The sequence below is a fragment of the Engystomops pustulosus genome, chromosome 2 (assembly GCF_040894005.1).
Source record: "Engystomops pustulosus chromosome 2, aEngPut4.maternal, whole genome shotgun sequence".
Classification (NCBI taxonomy): Eukaryota; Metazoa; Chordata; class Amphibia; order Anura; family Leptodactylidae; genus Engystomops; species Engystomops pustulosus.
In genome coordinates this window covers 254,802,548-254,822,163 of record NC_092412.1, presented here as the reverse complement: position 1 = coordinate 254,822,163, position 19,616 = coordinate 254,802,548, and the positions used below count along the sequence as shown (strand labels likewise).

The window sequence follows — 19,616 nt, the reverse complement described above, 5'->3', positions numbered from 1 at the left end:
AATACTCAGACCAGCCCTTCTGGCACCCACAACCATGCCACGTTCACAGGCCACAAATCACCTTTCTTCCCCATACTGATGCTCGGTTTGAACTGCAGGAGATTGTCTTGACCATGTCTACATGCCTAAATGCACTGAGCTGCCGCCATGTGATTGGCTGATTAGAAATTAAGTGTTAACGAGCAGTTGGACAGGTGTACCTAATAAAGTGGCCGGTGAGTGTATATTACTGCAGTTTGCATAACCACTTCTCTGATGGACATTTTCAAAGTTTTTTGGTTCCTCCATGATAAGTTGAGCACAACGGGTGACAAGAACCCCATCTGGTATGGGCAAAATATTTTTGCTATGATAATTATGGTTGTTACGGTTAAAGGTAGTCATAGTGTTTAAGGATAATTTAACGAAAGTCTAACACCCCTAAATAAATGTAAAATTTACATACCGTCCAAGGGGGTAATTAGAGGGGTGGCCACACGTGTTTGGCTTTGTCCAGTAACAGATTTCATACACTTCTTCTACATGTAGCTGTGATAAGGACCACAAGGTTGAAAGGAACCTCACCAAATTTCTTTTGCATCAATAAACTTAATCCATCCCAGAGAAGTATTATTCTATGGACAAGAACAGTAGTGGATTATACTATAGGCAGTTGAGGTCCAAGCCTTCGAGGGAGCCTATGGCCACCCAAACTCCTGATCAAATTTTATACTGAGAAGAACCTTCACCCATGAAATCCTCGTACATCTCTTCCTGCACTCAATACACATGTGTACAAGAGCCATTTTAGGACTTTTGAATGTCCTCCAGAGGTCCTTAAACCGCAGATTTAAAGCAGCAGTAGGGACACATCCTCCATTCCACAAGAAGCTGATTTTAGTACCAGATGTAGGAAGTGATTCCAGGCTTGTAGGGTCCATAATATTCATACAGCCCAGGGCCCATGGAGGTCTTAATCCACCGCTGGACAATGACGTTAATTACAATAATGTCCTACCTTCTCATCCTCAGATGCGGTACACTCGAACAGTCTCTGTCTGGCCGGTGGCATTTGTAGGAGGTTTAAGATACGAGTCTCCAAAGCTTGGTCCAACGGGAAGAGTGATTGGATGGAAGACGGTGTTTGACCCAAAGAGACCTTTCGCCATTGACATGGCTGGTTTTGCCATCAATTTACGGCTAATCCTGGAAAGACCACACGCCAACTTCAAGCTGGAAGGAGTAAAGGGAGGATATCAAGAGACAAGTCTACTGAAAGACCTGGTGACCATGGATGGACTGGAGGCCAAAGCCGCCAACTGCACAAAGGTGAGCAGAGAAGCTGCACCTAATGGACATATGAGAGATAACTTGTCAGGTCTAATATTTTGCTGAAACAACCTCAATCATTTTCACGTATCATGACCATGAAATATTGATATCCCTGTTGATGTGTTTTCTGCTCAGGATATGATCCATACTTCGTTCAGTATAGCAGCCGGTGAAGTGTCCTCTGTGTATAATCCTATATGTTCTATCTATTCTTTCTTTCTGCAGATTTTGGTCTGGCACACCAGGACTGAGAGACCTACACTAGTGAACGAGGGGAAGCGGGGCTTCACAGACATGAACATAGAGGTGTAGACGCAGAGCGTATCGCTGGGTGAGTGCAGCCTCCTGCTCCTGGGATATGGAATATGATCCTGGGGTATGGAAGATACGCTTTTCCAGAGTGTTTCCTCTCCTCCGCCCTGCACCCGTCCGATCAAGCACGTTGCCTCGATCCAGCGCTGACTCCGGCAGTACGGTGTGCACGTCACCGCATCCTAGGGCTCACGCCAGCTTCCCGAGATTTAAAGGGCCAGAGCGCAATAATTGGCGGAGCCGCCCACCCCTTTATGCTTAAATTCCAGCCCTTTCCTGTGTCCTCTGCCAAATCTTTGTGCCTCACGCCCTAGAGAAAGCTTTGTCTCATGCCCTGTGCAGATATTGCAATTTACCGTTGTGACCCCGGTTCCGTTCCTGACTACACTCCTTCGCTGCCTGCCTTGACCTATTGCACATCCCCAACTCTGATCCCGTGCTGCCTGTCCTGACCTTCTGCCTGTTCCCGACTATGACTTGCTCAATGTCTTTGTACCTTGCCTTGGCTGCCACCGTGGACAAAGTCGCACTTGTGGAACGACCTGGTGGTACCACGGCGCAGTAAGTCCAACCCGCTTTGCAGCAGACTCTAGTGAAAACTGGGTGCCTCTTAGGTTCCGTTCCCAGGTGTCGGCTTATGTCATCGTCCAGTGGGTCCACTACCCCAGAACCCTAACACTTACTACAATATGAGCCGAAATGACGCCTGAAACGGATCTTACAGATAGAGTGATAGATGATAAAAGAACAAAAACCGACAGTGCTCCGAGGGATGTGGAAAAATCAAGTCAATCCAGTGCACTTGAATAAATTCTCTTGATTTTTGCACACTGGGAATGCAGTAAGTTGTTTGACTTTTCTAGATATATAGAGAGAGATAGATAGATAGATAGATAAATATGAGAGAATGGAAGAAACACTTAATGACCGTCAATCTTCCTTGGTCTGGGGATCCATGCAGCAGACAGAGAGCACTGCAGTGTGCAGACAAGAGAAGCTATTCATGAGAGAAGATTCATGGTCAGAAGATTTACGGTCGTATCCAGGGACAACCAAAATTGTATACTCCAGGACTGATAGACAGATAGATGGATCTATGAAATGCTGCATTTTTGTTAATAACAATGAATTAGAGAATGTGTTATTTTGTTATCCTTATCCTGATTTAAGCATCGTATCTTCTCTGGAACACCCCTTTAACCGTCTGCAGCCCAGAACAAAGTCAGCAGGAGACAGACCTGTGTTTGGGAATCAGTTAAGAAAGCAAGGAGTGAAATAAGGCACTAGGAGATAGATCGTTAGATTTGAGTTATGTAGATGGATAGATAAAAAGATATGAGACAGATTTCAACAGTAAAAAAAAAACCATCATTCCGCTGATATGTGATGATTATTATATATTCTTCTCTCTGTCTCTTACAGATGGCGCCTGTAACAAAAACAAAGAAAAAATGTGACAGAATTTTTAAATAATGAATGTGAGGACTTCATGTAACTTATAAACACCGCACTAATAGACAATTGTGGAAACTCTTTGTCGCTGCTTAAACTTGTGCTGAAAATTATTAAATGTAAAAAAAAAAAAAAAAAAACTGTGAAAAACAAAAACTTTTTGGAAGCATCCGAGAAGCTTCACGTTGCTGCCGAGACGCGACATCAAGACAAGGCGGCGGAAACTTCCGGAACAAGAGAGGCGAAGGATCTGCGCGGGTTTTCTCCTTGTTCTGACGGACCATATGCTGGTTCTTCCGCAGACATATGGGTCTGTGTACCAAAGCTAATTAGAATGTTCTCTTTGCTTGACGAGCTGTCACATCTAAGACCCTTACTAATCAAGTTTCCGAACGACAGACAAGATTCTTAGTCGGAGCAGCTCCTGCCACATCTGACGTTACAGATTCTGCTGATGATAATTAAAAACACAAATATGTCACACGGATAATAAAGGCTCTGCTGCTGAGACTTCTGGGAGAGCATCAATCACCGGAAAATGTCCATATATTACATTATATATATATATTACATTGATTGATACAGAGGGCCAAGCAAATCATTTCATTCTGGTTTTCTGTAGCCACCACTAGAGGGAGCTTAGAAGGCTATTGCATCATATACAGTGTGCTCCCCCTGGTGGTGGCTGCAGGAAACCAGTCATTTTATTACCGTAATTAAGTTGGTTTTACTGAAATTAATATATTCATAGCCTATAGGCCAGCGTATACTGAATATAGGTCATAGCAAAGTACATGTATATGATAACAACATAGGCCTACTACTTTTATCCTGTATATATGGGCACAGCACAGTACTACTACTCCTATCCTGTATATATGGGCACAGCACAGTACTACTACTCCTATCATGTATATATGGGCACAACACAGTACTACTACTCCTATCCTGTATATATGGGCACAGCACAGTACTACTACTCCTATCCTGTATATATGGGCACAGCACAGTACTACATACTCCTATCCTGTATATATGGGCACAGCGCAGTACTACTACTCCTATCCTGTATATATGTGGGCACAGCACAGTACTACTACTCCTACCCTGTATATATGGGCACAGCACAGTACTACTACTCCTATCCTGTATATATGGGCACAGCACAGTACTACTACTCCTACCCTGTATATATGGGCACAGCACAGTACTACTACTCCTACCCTGTATATATGGGCACAGCACAGTACTACTACTTCTATCCTGTATATATGGACACAGCACAGTACTACTACTCCTATCCTGTATATATGGGCACAGCACAGTACTACTATTCCTACCCTGTATATATGGGCACAGCACAGTACTACTACTCCTACCCTGTATATATGGGCACAGCACAGTACTACTACTCCTACCCTGTATATATGGGCAAAGCACAGTACTACTACTTCTATCCTGTATATATGGACACAGCACAGTACTACTACTCCTATCCTGTATATATGGGCACAGCACAGTACTACTACTCCTACCCTGTATATATGGGCACAGCACAGTACTACTACTCCTACCCTGTATATATGGGCACAGCACAGTACTACTACTCCTATCCTGTATATATGGGCAAAGCACAGTACTACTACTTCTATCCTGTATATATGGACACAGCACAGTACTACTACTCCTATCCTGTATATATGGGCACAGCACAGTACTACTACTCCTACCCTGTATATATGGGCACAGCACAGTACTACTACTCCTACCCTGTATATATGGGCACAGCACAGTACTACTACTCCTATCCTGTATATATGGGCACAGCACAGTACTACTACTCCTACCCTGTATATATGGGTACAGCACAGTACAACCACTCCTATCCTGTATATATGGGGACAGCACAGTACTACTAATCCTATCCTGTATAAATGGACACAGCACAGTACTACTACTCCTATCCTGTATATATAGGCACAGCACAGTACTACTACTCCTATCCTGTATATATAGGAACAGCACAGTACTACTACTCCTATCCAGTATATATGGGCACAGCTCAGTACTACTCCTATTCTGTATATATGGGCACAGCACAGTACTACTACTCCTATCCTGTATATATGGGCACAGCACAGTACTACTACTCCTATCCTGTAAATATGGGCACAGCACAGTACTACTACTCCTATACTGTATATATGAGCACAGCACAGCACTACTACTCCTATCCTGTATATACGGGCACAGCTCAGTACTACTACTCCTATCCTGTATATATGGGCACAGCACAGTACTACTACTCCTATCCTGTACATATGGGCACAGCACAGTACTACTACTCCTATCCTGTGTATATGGCCACAGCATAGTACTACTACTCCTATCCTGTATATATGGGCACAGCTCAATACTACTACTCCTCTCCTGTATATATGGGCACAGCACAGTACTACTACTCCTATCCTGTGTATATGGGCACAGCACAGTACTACTACTCCTATCCTGTATATATGGGCACAGCGCAGTACTACTACTCCTATCCTGTGTATATGGGCACAGCACAGTACTACTACTCCTATCCTGTATATATGGGCACAGCGCAGTACTACTACTCCTATCCTGTGTATATGGGCACAGCACAGTACTAATACCCTTATCCTGTATATATGGGCACAGCACAGTACTACATACTCCTATCCTGTATATATGGGCACAGCACAGTACTACTACTCCTATCCTGTATATATGGGCACAGCACAGTACTACTACTCCTATCCCGTATATATGGACACAGCACAGTACTACTACTCCTATCCTGTATATATGGGCACAGCACAGTACTACTACTCCTATCCTGTATATATGGGCACAGCACAGTACTACTACTCCTATCCTGTATATATGGGCACAGCACAGTACTACTACTCCTCTCCTGTATTTATGGGCACAGCACAGTACTACTACTCCTATCCTGTATATATGGCCACAGCACAGCACTACTACTCCTTTTCTGTAAATATGGGCACAGCACAATACTACTACTCCTATCCTGTATATATGGGCACAGCGCAGTACTACTACTCCTATCCTGTGTATATGGGCACAGCACAGTACTACTACCCCTATCCTGTATATATGGACACAGCACAGTACTACTACTTATATCCTGTGTATACGGGCAAAGCACAGTACTACTACTCCTATCCTGTGTATATGGGCACAGCACAGTACTACTACTCCTATCCTGTATATATGGGCACAGCGCAGTACTACTACTCCTATCCTGTGTATATGGGCACAGCACAGTACTAATACCCTTATCCTGTATATATGGGCACAGCACAGTACTACATACTCCTATCCTGTATATATGGGCACAGCACAGTACTACTACTCCTATCCTGTATATATGGGCACAGCACAGTACTACTACTCCTATCCCGTATATATGGACACAGCACAGTACTACTACTCCTATCCTGTATATATGGGCACAGCACAGTACTACTACTCCTATCCTGTATATATGGGCACAGCACAGTACTACTACTCCTATCCTGTATATATGGGCACAGCACAGTACTACTACTCCTCTCCTGTATTTATGGGCACAGCACAGTACTACTACTCCTATCCTGTATATATGGCCACAGCACAGCACTACTACTCCTTTTCTGTAAATATGGGCACAGCACAATACTACTACTCCTATCCTGTATATATGGGCACAGCGCAGTACTACTACTCCTATCCTGTGTATATGGGCACAGCACAGTACTACTACCCCTATCCTGTATATATGGACACAGCACAGTACTACTACTTATATCCTGTGTATACGGGCAAAGCACAGTACTACTACTCCTATCCTGTATATATGTGCACAGTACAGTACTACTACTCCTATCCTGTATACACAGGTAAAGCACAGTACTACTATTCCTATCCTGTAGATACGGGCAAAGCACAGTACTACTACTCCTATCCTGTATATACGGGCACAGCACAGTACTACTACTCCTATCCAGTATATATGGGCACAGCACAGTACTACTACTCCTATCCTGTATATATGGGCAAAGCACAGTACTACTACTCCTATCCAGTATATATGGGCACAGCTCAGTACTACTCCTATTCTGTAAATACGGGCACAACACAGTACTACTACTCCTATCCTGTATATATGAGCACAGCACAGTAATACTACTCCTATTCTGTATATATGGGCACAGCACAGTACTACTACTCCTATCCTGTATATATGGGCACAGTACTACTACTCCTATCCTGTATATATGGGCACAGCACAGTACTACTACTCCTATCCTGTATATATGGCCACAGCACAGCACTACTACTCCTATTCTGTAAATATGGGAACAGCACATTACTACTACTCCTATCCTGTGTATATGGCACAGCACAGTACTACTACCCCAATTCTGTATATATGGACACAGTACTACTACTCCTATCCTGTATATATGAGCACGGCACAGTACTAATACCCCTATCCTGTGTATATGGCCACAGCACAGTACTACTGCTCCTATCATGTATATATAGGAACAGCAAAGTACTACTACTCCTATCCTGTATATATGGGCACAGCACAGTACTACTACTCCTATCCTGTATATATGGGCACAGTACTACTACTCCTATCCTGTATATATGGGCACAGCACAGTACTACTACTCCTGTCCTGTATATATGGGCACAGCCCAGTACTACTACTCCTGTCCTGTATATATGGGCATAGCACGGTACTACTACTTATATCCTGTGTATATGGGCAAAGCACAGTACTACTACTCCTATCCTGTATATAAGGGCAAAGCACAGTACTACTACTCCTATCCTGTATATACGGGCACAGCACAGTACTACTACTCCTATCCTGTATATACGGGCACAACACAGTACTACTACTCCTATCCTGTATATATGGGCACAGCACAGTACTACTACTACTATCCTGTATATACGGGCACAGCACAGTACTACTACTCCTATCCTGTATATATGGGCACAGCACAGTACTACTACACGTATCCTGTATATATGGGCACAGCACAGTACTACTACTCCTATCCTGTATATATGGGCACAGCACAGTACTACTACTCTATCCTGTATATATGGGCACAGCACAGTACTACTACTACTATCCTGTATATATGGGCACAGCACAGTACTACTACCCCTATACTGTATATATGGGCACAGCACAGTACTACTACTCCTATCCTGTATATATGGGCACAGCACAGTACTACTACTCCTATCCTGTATATATGGACATAGCACAGTACTACTACTCCTATCCTGTATATATAAGAACAGCTAAGTACTACTACTCCTATCCTGTGTTGTGTATATGGGCACAGCACAGTACTACTACTCCTATCCTGTATATATGGGCACAGCTAAGTACTACTTCTCCTATCCTGTGTTGTGTATATGGGCAAAGCACAGTACTACTACTCCTATCCTGTATATATGGACATAGCACAGTACTACTACTCCTATCCTGTATATATGGACATAGCACAGTACTACTACTCCTATCCTGTATATATGGGCACAGCACAGTACTACTACTCCTATCCTGTATATATGGGCACAGCACAGTACTACTACTCCTATCCTGTATATATGGGCACAGCACAGTACTACTACTCCTATCCTGTGTTGTGTATATGGGCACGGCACAGTACTACTACTCCTATCCTGTGTTGTGTATATGGGCACAGCTAAGTACTACTACTCCTATCCTGTGTTGTGTATATGGGCACAGCACAGTACTACTACTCCTATCCTGTATATATGGGCACAGCACAGTACTACTACTACTCCTATCCTGTGTTGTGTATATGGGCACAGCTAAGTACTACTACTCCTATCCTGTGTTGTGTATATGGGCACAGCACAGTACTACTACTCCTATCCTGTATATATGGGCACAGCACAGTACTACTACTACTCCTATCCTGTGTTGTGTATATGGGCACAGCTAAGTACTACTACTCCTATCCTGTGTTGTGTATATGGGCACGGCACAGTACTACTACTCCTATCCTGTGTTGTGTATATGGGCACAGCTAAGTACTACTACTCCTATCCTGTGTTGTGTATATGGGCACAGCACAGTACTACTACTCCCCCTATCCTGTATATATGGGCACAGCTAAGTACTACTACTCCTATCCTGTGTTGTGTATATGGGCACAGCTAAGTACTACTACTCCTATCCTGTGTTGTGTATATGGGCACAGCACAGTACTACTACTCCCCCTATCCTGTATATATGGCACAGCTAAGTACTACTACTCCTATCCTGTGTTGTGTATATGGGCACAGCACAGTACTACTACTCCCCCTATCCTGTATATATGGGCACAGCTAAGTACTACTACTCCTATCCTGTGTTGTGTATATGGGCACAGCTAAGTACTACTACTCCTATCCTGTGTTGTGTATATGGGCACAGCACAGTACTACTACTCCCCCTATCCTGTATATATGGGCACAGCACAGTACTACTACTCCTACCCTGTGTTGTGTATATGGACACGGCATAGTGCTGTTTCAGTTGTGTATTGTAACAACCTCAGCTCTGCTACATCTATATACACATATACACATTCGCTGTGGCTCCCCGGGAGCTCACAATCTAATTTCCTCGCCAGGCATATACTACTAAGGAGGAAGCTGCTGGACGGGAGCAGGACCCCCACACAGATTGTACAGATGGTGGTCTGGCTGGTGAAGGTGGTGCCATGGCTGCACATACATGACGGGCACCGCGCCCACAAGTGCCACTGCACAGGGTAAAATACAACGCTGTATAAGCTGCACTCACTGACCCCCTACATCAGGCGGAGGTGAGGACTGACACCTCATTATCTTTTTATCACCATTGATACATCGTGCCCGGGTTCTCGGGCAGAGGATGGTGCCAGGATTTCAATGGCAGAGCCTTTGTTGAGTAATAAAATAGTGAATCATCCGACAGAAGATACGTCCCGGCTCAGGGGATCTCTGCATCGTTACTGGTGGAGTGAGTTACAATGGCATTAAAGGGGTCCTCTAACTAGCGGGGAGGTCAGGCTGCACTATACTCCCCCACCCCCCTCCCCTTCTCTTCAATCTATAGGGAACTTATTATATGGACTCATAAAAGTCATTGGACACCCCTCAGGACCAGTGGTAAAGCTACAGGGGTCACAGAGGTCAGACCACCCCCTCCCTAAACCTACTGGACTCCATTTACCAGCCTGGAACCAATCAAGTTCCCAGGACATGGGATCCAAGTGCACAATTTCTCTACAGCGCCACCACAGGAGAAAGTGGGAATTACAGGGTTCAAATTGAAATCACTGGGACATGTCAGGGAGGCTATTTGTCATAATGCTGGTCCCGGAACAAACAATGAGGATCTTCTTATAAGTACAGTGGGGTCCAGATCATATACCACTACCCCTCCCTCATACACTGCTGGTACCAGATCATATACCACTAACCCTCCTCATACACTGCTGGTACCAGATCATATACCACTGACCCTCCCTCATACACTACTGGTACCAGATCATATACCACTAACCCTCCCTCATACACTGCTGGTACCAGATCATATACCACTAACCCTCCCTCATACACTACTGGTACCAGATCACATACCACTAACCCTCCCTCATACACTGCTGGTACCAGATCATATACCACTAACCCTCCCTCATACACTACTGGTACCAGATCATATACCACTGACCCTCCCTCATACACTACTGGTACCAGATCATATACCACTGACCCTCCCTCATGCACTACTGGTACCAGTTTATATACCACTGACCCTCCCTCATACACTACTGGTACCAGATCATATACCACTGACCCTCCCTCATACACTACTGGTACCAGATCATATACCACTAACCCTCCCTCATACACTGCTGGTACCAGATCATATACCACTAACCCTCCCTCATCCACTACTGGTACCAGTTCATATACCACTGACCCTCCCTCATACACTGCTGGTACCAGATCATATACCACTGACCCTCCCTCATACACTGCTGGTACCAGATCATATACCACTAACCCTCCCTCATACACTACTGGTACCAGTTCATATACCACTGACCCTCCCTCATACACTACTGGTACCAGATCATGAACCACTAACCCTCCCTCATACACTGCTGGTACCAGTTTATATACCACTAACCCTCCCTCATACACTGCTGGTACCAGATCATATACCACTGACCCTCCCTCATACACTGCTGGTACCAGATCATATACCACTAACCCTCCCTCATACACTGCTGGTACCAGTTTATATACCACTGACCCTCCCTCATACACTGCTGGTACCAGATCATGTACCACTAACCCTCCCTCATACACTGCTGGTACCAGATCATATACCACTGACCCTCCCTCATACACTGCTGGTACCAGATCATATACCACTGACCCTCCCTCATACACTACTGGTACCAGATCATATACCACTGACCCTCCCTCATACACTGCTGGTACCAGATCATATACCACTGACCCTCCCTCATACACTACTGGTACCAGATCATATACCACTGACCCTCCCTCATACACTACTGGTACCAGATCATATACCACTGACCCTCCCTCATACACTGCTGGTACCAGATCATATACCACTGACCCTCCCTCATACACTACTGGTACCAGATCATATACCACTGACCCTCCCTCATACACTGCTGGTACCAGATCATATACCACTAACCCTCCCTTATACACTGCTGGTACCAGATCATATACCACTAACCCTCCCTCATACACTACTGGTACCAGATCATATACCACTGACCCTCCCTCATGCACTGCTGGTACCAGATCATATACCACTAACCCTCCCTCATACACTGCTGGTACCAGATCATATACCACTGACCCTCCCTCATACACTGCTGGTACCAGATCATATACCACTAACCCTCCCTCATACACTGCTGGTACCAGATCATATACCACTGACCCTCCCTCATACACTACTGGTACCAGATCATATACCACTAACCCTCCCTCATACACTACTGGTACCAGATCATATACCACTGACCCTCCCTCATACACTGCTGGTACCAGATCATATACCACTGACCCTCCCTCATACACTGCTGGTACCAGATCATATACCACTAACCCTCCCTCATACACTGCTGGTACCAGATCATATACCACTGACCCTCCCTCATACACTACTGGTACCAGATCATATACCACTAACCCTCCCTCATACACTGCTGGTACCAGATCATATACCACTGACCCTCCCTCATACACTGCTGGTACCAGATCATATACCACTGACCCTCCCTCATACACTGCTGGTACCAGATCATATACCACTGACCCTCGCTCATACACTACTGGTACCAGATCATATACCACTGACCCTCCCTCATACACTGCTGGTACCAGATCATATACCACTAACCCTCCCTCATACACTGCTGGTACCAGTTTATATACCACTGACCCTCGCTCATACACTACTGGTACCAGATCATATACCACTGACCCTCCCTCATACACTGCTGGTACCAGATCATATACCACTAACCCTCCCTCATACACTGCTGGTACCAGATCATATACCACTGACCCTCCCTCATACACTGCTGGTACCAGATCATATACCACTGACCCTCCCTCATACACTGCTGGTACCAGATCATATACCACTGACCCTCGCTCATACACTACTGGTACCAGATCATATACCACTGACCCTCCCTCATACACTGCTGGTACCAGATCATATACCACTAACCCTCCCTCATACACTGCTGGTACCAGTTTATATACCACTGACCCTCGCTCATACACTACTGGTACCAGATCATATACCACTGACCCTCCCTCATACACTGCTGGTACCAGATCATATACCACTAACCCTCCCTCATACACTGCTGGTACCAGATCATATACCACTGACCCTCCCTCATACACTGCTGGTACCAGATCATATACCACTGACCCTCCCTCATACACTGCTGGTACCAGATCATATACCACTGACCCTCGCTCATACACTACTGGTACCAGATCATATACCACTGACCCTCCCTCATACACTGCTGGTACCAGATCATATACCACTAACCCTCCCTCATACACTGCTGGTACCAGTTTATATACCACTGACCCTCGCTCATACACTACTGGTACCAGATCATATACCACTGACCCTCCCTCATACACTGCTGGTACCAGATCATATACCACTAACCCTCCCTCATACACTGCTGGTACCAGATCATATACCACTAACCCTCCCTCATACACTGCTGGTACCAGATCATATACCCCTAACCCTCCCTCATACACTGCTGGTACCAGTTTATATACCACTGACCCTCGCTCATACACTACTGGTACCAGATCATATACCACTGACCCTCCCTCATACACTGCTGGTACCAGATCATATACCACTAACCCTCCCTCATACACTGCTGGTACCAGATCATATACCACTAACCCTCCCTCATACACTGCTGGTACCAGATCATATACCACTGACCCTCCCTCATACACTGCTGGTACCAGATCATATACCACTAACCCTCCCTCATACACTGCTGGTACCAGATCATATACCACTGACCCTCCCTCATACACTGCTGGTACCAGATCATATACCACTGACCCTCCCTCATACACTGCTGGTACCAGATCATATACCACTGACCCTCCCTCATACACTGCTGGTACCAGATCATATACCACTGACCCTCGCTCATACACTACTGGTACCAGATCATATACCACTGACCCTCCCTCATACACTGCTGGTACCAGATCATATACCACTAACCCTCCCTCATACACTGCTGGTACCAGATCATATACCACTGACCCTCCCTCATACACTGCTGGTACCAGATCATATACCACTGACCCTCCCTCATACACTGCTGGTACCAGATCATATACCACTGACCCTCGCTCATACACTACTGGTACCAGATCATATACCACTGACCCTCCCTCATACACTGCTGGTACCAGATCATATACCACTGACCCTCCCTCATACACTGCTGGTACCAGATCATATACCACTAACCCTCCCTCATACACTGCTGGTACCAGATCATGTACCACTGACCCTCCCTCATACACTGCTGGTACCAGATCATATACCACTGACCCTCCCTCATACACTGCTGGTACCAGATCATATACCACTGACCCAGCCTCATACACTGCTGGTACCAGATCATATACCACTAACCCTCCCTCATACACTGCTGGTACCAGATCATATACCACTGACCCTCGCTCATACACTGCTGGTACCAGATCATATACCACTGACCCTCCCTCATACACTGCTGGTACCAGATCATATACCACTGACCCTCCCTCATACACTGCTGGTACCAGATCATATACCACTGACCCTCCCTCATACACTGCTGGTACCAGATCATATACCACTGACCCTCCCTCATACACTACTGGTACCAGTTTATATACCACTGACCCTCCCTCATACACTGCTGGTACCAGATCATATACCACTGACCCTCCCTCATACACTGCTGGTACCAGATCATATACCACTAACCCTCCCTCATACACTACTGGTACCAGATCATATACCACTGACCCTCCCTCATGCACTACTGGTACCAGATCATATACCACTGACCCTCCCTCATACACTGCTGGTACCAGATCATATACCACTGACCCTCGCTCATACACTACTGGTACCAGATCATATACCACTGACCCTCCTTCATACACTGCTGGTACCAGATCATATACCACTGACCCTCCCTCATACACTACTGGTACCAGATCATATACCACTGACCCTCCCTCATACACTGCTGGTACCAGATCATATACCACTGACCCTCCCTCATACACTACTGGTACCAGATCATATACCACTGACCCTCCCTCATACACTACTGGTACCAGATCATATACCACTGACCCTCCCTCATACACTACTGGTACCAGATCATATACCACTGACCCTCCCTCATACACTGCTGGTACCAGATCACATACCACTGACCCTTCCTCATACACTGCTGGTACCAGATCATATACCACTAACCCTCCCTCATACACTGCTGGTACCAGATCATATACCACTGACCCTCCCTCATACACTACTGGTACCAGATCATATACCACTGACCCTCCCTCATACACTGCTGGTACCAGATCATATACCACTGACCCTCCCTCATACACTGCTGGTACCAGATCATATACCACTGACCCTCCATCATACACTACTGGTACCAGTTTATATACCACTGACCCTCCCTCATACACTGCTGGTACCAGATCATATACCACTGACCCTCCCTCATACACTACTGGTACCAGATCATATACCACTAACCCTCCCTCATACACTACTGGTACCAGATCATATACCACTAACCCTCCCTCATACACTGCTGGTACCAGATCATATACCACTAACCCTCCCTCATACACTGCTGGTACCAGATCATATACCACTGACCCTCCCTCATACACTACTGGTACCAGATCATATACCACTGACCCTCCCTCATACACTGCTGGTACCAGATCATATACCACTGACCCTCCCTCATACACTGCTGGTACCAGATCATATACCACTGACCCTCCCTCATACACTACTGGTACCAGATCATATACCACTAACCCTCCCTCATACACTACTGGTACCAGTTTATATATAACTAACCCTCCCTCATACACTACTGGTACCAGATCATATACCACTAACCCTCCCTCATACACTACTGGTACCAGTTTATATACCACTAACCCTCCCTCATACACTGCTGGTACCAGATCATATATAACTAACCCTCCCTCATACACTACTGGTACCAGATCATATACCACTGACCCTCCCTCATACACTACTGGTACCAGTTTATATACCACTAACCCTCCCTCATACACTGCTGGTACCAGTTTATATACCACTAACCCTCCCTCATACACTGCTGGTACCAGATCATATATAACTAACCCTCCCTCATACACTACTGGTACCAGATCATATACCACTGACCCTCCCTCATACACTGCTGGTACCAGTTTATATACCACTAACCCTCCCTCATCCACTACTGGTACCAGATCATATACCACTGACCCTCCCTCATACACTACTGGTACCAGATCATATACCACTGACCCTCCCTCATACACTGCTGGTACCAGTTTATATACCACTAACCCTCCCTCATACACTGCTGGTACCAGATCATATACCACTAACCCTCCCTCATACACTGCTGGTACCAGATCATATATCACTAACCCTCCCTCATACACTGCTGGTACCAGATCATATACCACTAACCCTCCCTCATACACTGCTGGTACCAGATCATATACCACTAACCCTCCCTCATACACTGCTGGTGCCAGATCATATACCACTGACCCTCCCTCATACACTACTGGTACCAGATCATATACCACTGACTCTCCCTCATACACTACTGGTACCAGATCATATACCACTGACCCTCCCTCATACACTACTGGTACCAGATCATATACCACTAACCCTCCCTCATACACTGCTGGTACCAGATCATATATCACTAACCCTCCCTCATACACTACTGGTACCAGTTTATATACCACTGACCCTCCCTCATACACTGCTGGTACCAGATCATATACCACTAACCCTCCCTCATACACTGCTGGTACCAGATCATATACCACTAACCCTCCCTCATACACTGCTGGTACCAGATCATATACCACTAACCCTCCCTCATACACTGCTGGTACCAGATCATATACCACTGACCCTCGCTCATACACTACTGGTACCAGTTTATATACCACTAACCCTCCCTCATACACTGCTGGTACCAGATCATATACCACTAACCCTCCCTCATACACTGCTGGTACCAGATCATATACCACTGACCCTCCCTCATACACTACTGGTACCAGATCATATACCACTAACCCTCCCTCATCCACTACTGGTACCAGATCATATACCACTAACCCTCCCTCATACACTGCTGGTACCAGTTTATATACCACTGACCCTCGCTCATACACTACTGGTACCAGATCATATACCACTGACCCTCCCTCATACACTGCTGGTACCAGATCATATACCACTAACCCTCCCTCATACACTGCTGGTACCAGATCATATACCACTGACCCTCCCTCATACACTGCTGGTACCAGATCATATACCACTGACCCTCCCTCATACACTGCTGGTACCAGATCATATACCACTGACCCTCGCTCATACACTACTGGTACCAGATCATATACCACTGACCCTCCCTCATACACTGCTGGTACCAGATCATATACCACTAACCCTCCCTCATACACTGCTGGTACCAGATCATATACCACTGACCCTCCCTCATACACTGCTGGTACCAGATCATATACCACTGACCCTCCCTCATACACTGCTGGTACCAGATCATATACCACTGACCCTCGCTCATACACTACTGGTACCAGATCATATACCACTGACCCTCCCTCATACACTGCTGGTACCAGATCATATACCACTAACCCTCCCTCATACACTGCTGGTACCAGATCATATACCACTGACCCTCCCTCATACACTGCTGGTACCAGATCATATACCACTGACCCTCCCTCATACACTGCTGGTACCAGATCATATACCACTGACCCTCGCTCATACACTACTGGTACCAGATCATATACCACTGACCCTCCCTCATACACTGCTGGTACCAGATCATATACCACTGACCCTCCCTCATACACTGCTGGTACCAGATCATATACCACTAACCCTCCCTCATACACTGCTGGTACCAGATCATGTACCACTGACCCTCCCTCATACACTGCTGGTACCAGATCATATACCACTGACCCTCCCTCATACACTGCTGGTACCAGATCATATACCACTGACCCTCCCTCATACACTGCTGGTACCAGATCATATACCACTAACCCTCCCTCATACACTGCTGGTACCAGATCATATACCACTGACCCTCGCTCATACACTACTGGTACCAGATCATGTACCACTGACCCTCCCTCATACACTGCTGGTACCAGATCATATACCACTGACCCTCCCTCATACACTGCTGGTACCAGATCATATACCACTGACCCTCCCTCATACACTACTGGTACCAGTTTATATACCACTGACCCTCCCTCATACACTGCTGGTACCAGATCATATACCACTGACCCTCCCTCATACACTGCTGGTACCAGATCATATACCACTAACCCTCCCTCATACACTACTGGTACCAGATCATATACCACTGACCCTCCCTCATGCACTACTGGTACCAGATCATATACCACTGACCCTCCCTCATACACTGCTGGTACCAGATCATATACCACTGACCCTCGCTCATACACTACTGGTACCAGATCATATACCACTGACCCTCCTTCATACACTGCTGGTACCAGATCATATACCACTGACCCTCCCTCATACACTACTGGTACCAGATCATATACCACTGACCCTCCCTCATACACTGCTGGTACCAGATCATATACCACTGACCCTCCCTCATACACTACTGGTACCAGATCATATACCACTGACCCTCCCTCATACACTACTGGTACCAGATCATATACCACTGACCCTCCCTCATACACTACTGGTACCAGATCATATACCACTGACCCTCCCTCATACACTACTGGTACCAGATCATATACCACTGACCCTCCCTCATACACTACTGGTACCAGATCATATACCACTGACCCTCCCTCATACACTACTGGTACCAGATCATATACCACTGACCCTCCCTCATACACTGCTGGTACCAGATCACATACCACTGACCCTCCCTCATACACTGCTGGTACCAGATCATATACCACTAACCCTCCCTCATACACTGCTGGTACCAGATCATATACCACTGACCCTCCCTCATACACTACTGGTACCAGATCATATACCACTGACCCTCCCTCATACACTGCTGGTACCAGATCATATACCACTGACCCTCCCTCATACACTGCTGGTACCAGATCATATACCACTGACCCTCCCTCATACACTACTGGTACCAGTTTATATACCACTGACCCTCCCTCATACACTGCTGGTACCAGATCATATACCACTGACCCTCCCTCATACACTACTGGTACCAGATCATATACCACTAACCCTCCCTCATACACTACTGGTACCAGATCATATACCACTAACCCTCCCTCATACACTGCTGGTACCAGATCATATACCACTAACCCTCCCTCATACACTGCTGGTACCAGATCATATACCACTGACCCTCCCTCATACACTACTGGTACCAGATCATATACCACTGACCCTCCCTCATACACTGCTGGTACCAGATCATATACCACTGACCCTCCCTCATACACTGCTGGTACCAGATCATATACCACTGACCCTCCCTCATACACTACTG

General features: G+C 46.0%; 1 protein-coding gene and 1 long non-coding RNA gene across 2 annotated transcripts in view; one reads left to right on the top strand and one right to left on the bottom strand.

Annotated features, from left to right (window-relative positions):
- LOC140119661 (galactosylgalactosylxylosylprotein 3-beta-glucuronosyltransferase 1-like) overlaps positions 1-3,585 on the top strand; it is a 126,231-nt gene extending 122,646 nt beyond the window's left edge. Inside the window, exons 4-6 of the mRNA XM_072138911.1 lie at positions 1,012-1,308; positions 1,537-1,642; positions 3,046-3,585. Of these exons, the coding sequence (XP_071995012.1) occupies positions 1,012-1,308; positions 1,537-1,623 (384 nt within the window). The 3' untranslated portion in view covers positions 1,624-1,642; positions 3,046-3,585. The remainder of the gene's footprint in view (positions 1-1,011; positions 1,309-1,536; positions 1,643-3,045) is intronic.
- The window catches only part of LOC140119662 (uncharacterized), a 127,004-nt gene that overhangs the window by 8,077 nt on the left and 99,311 nt on the right, over positions 1-19,616 (bottom strand). The gene's annotated exons all lie outside the window — the stretch shown is intronic.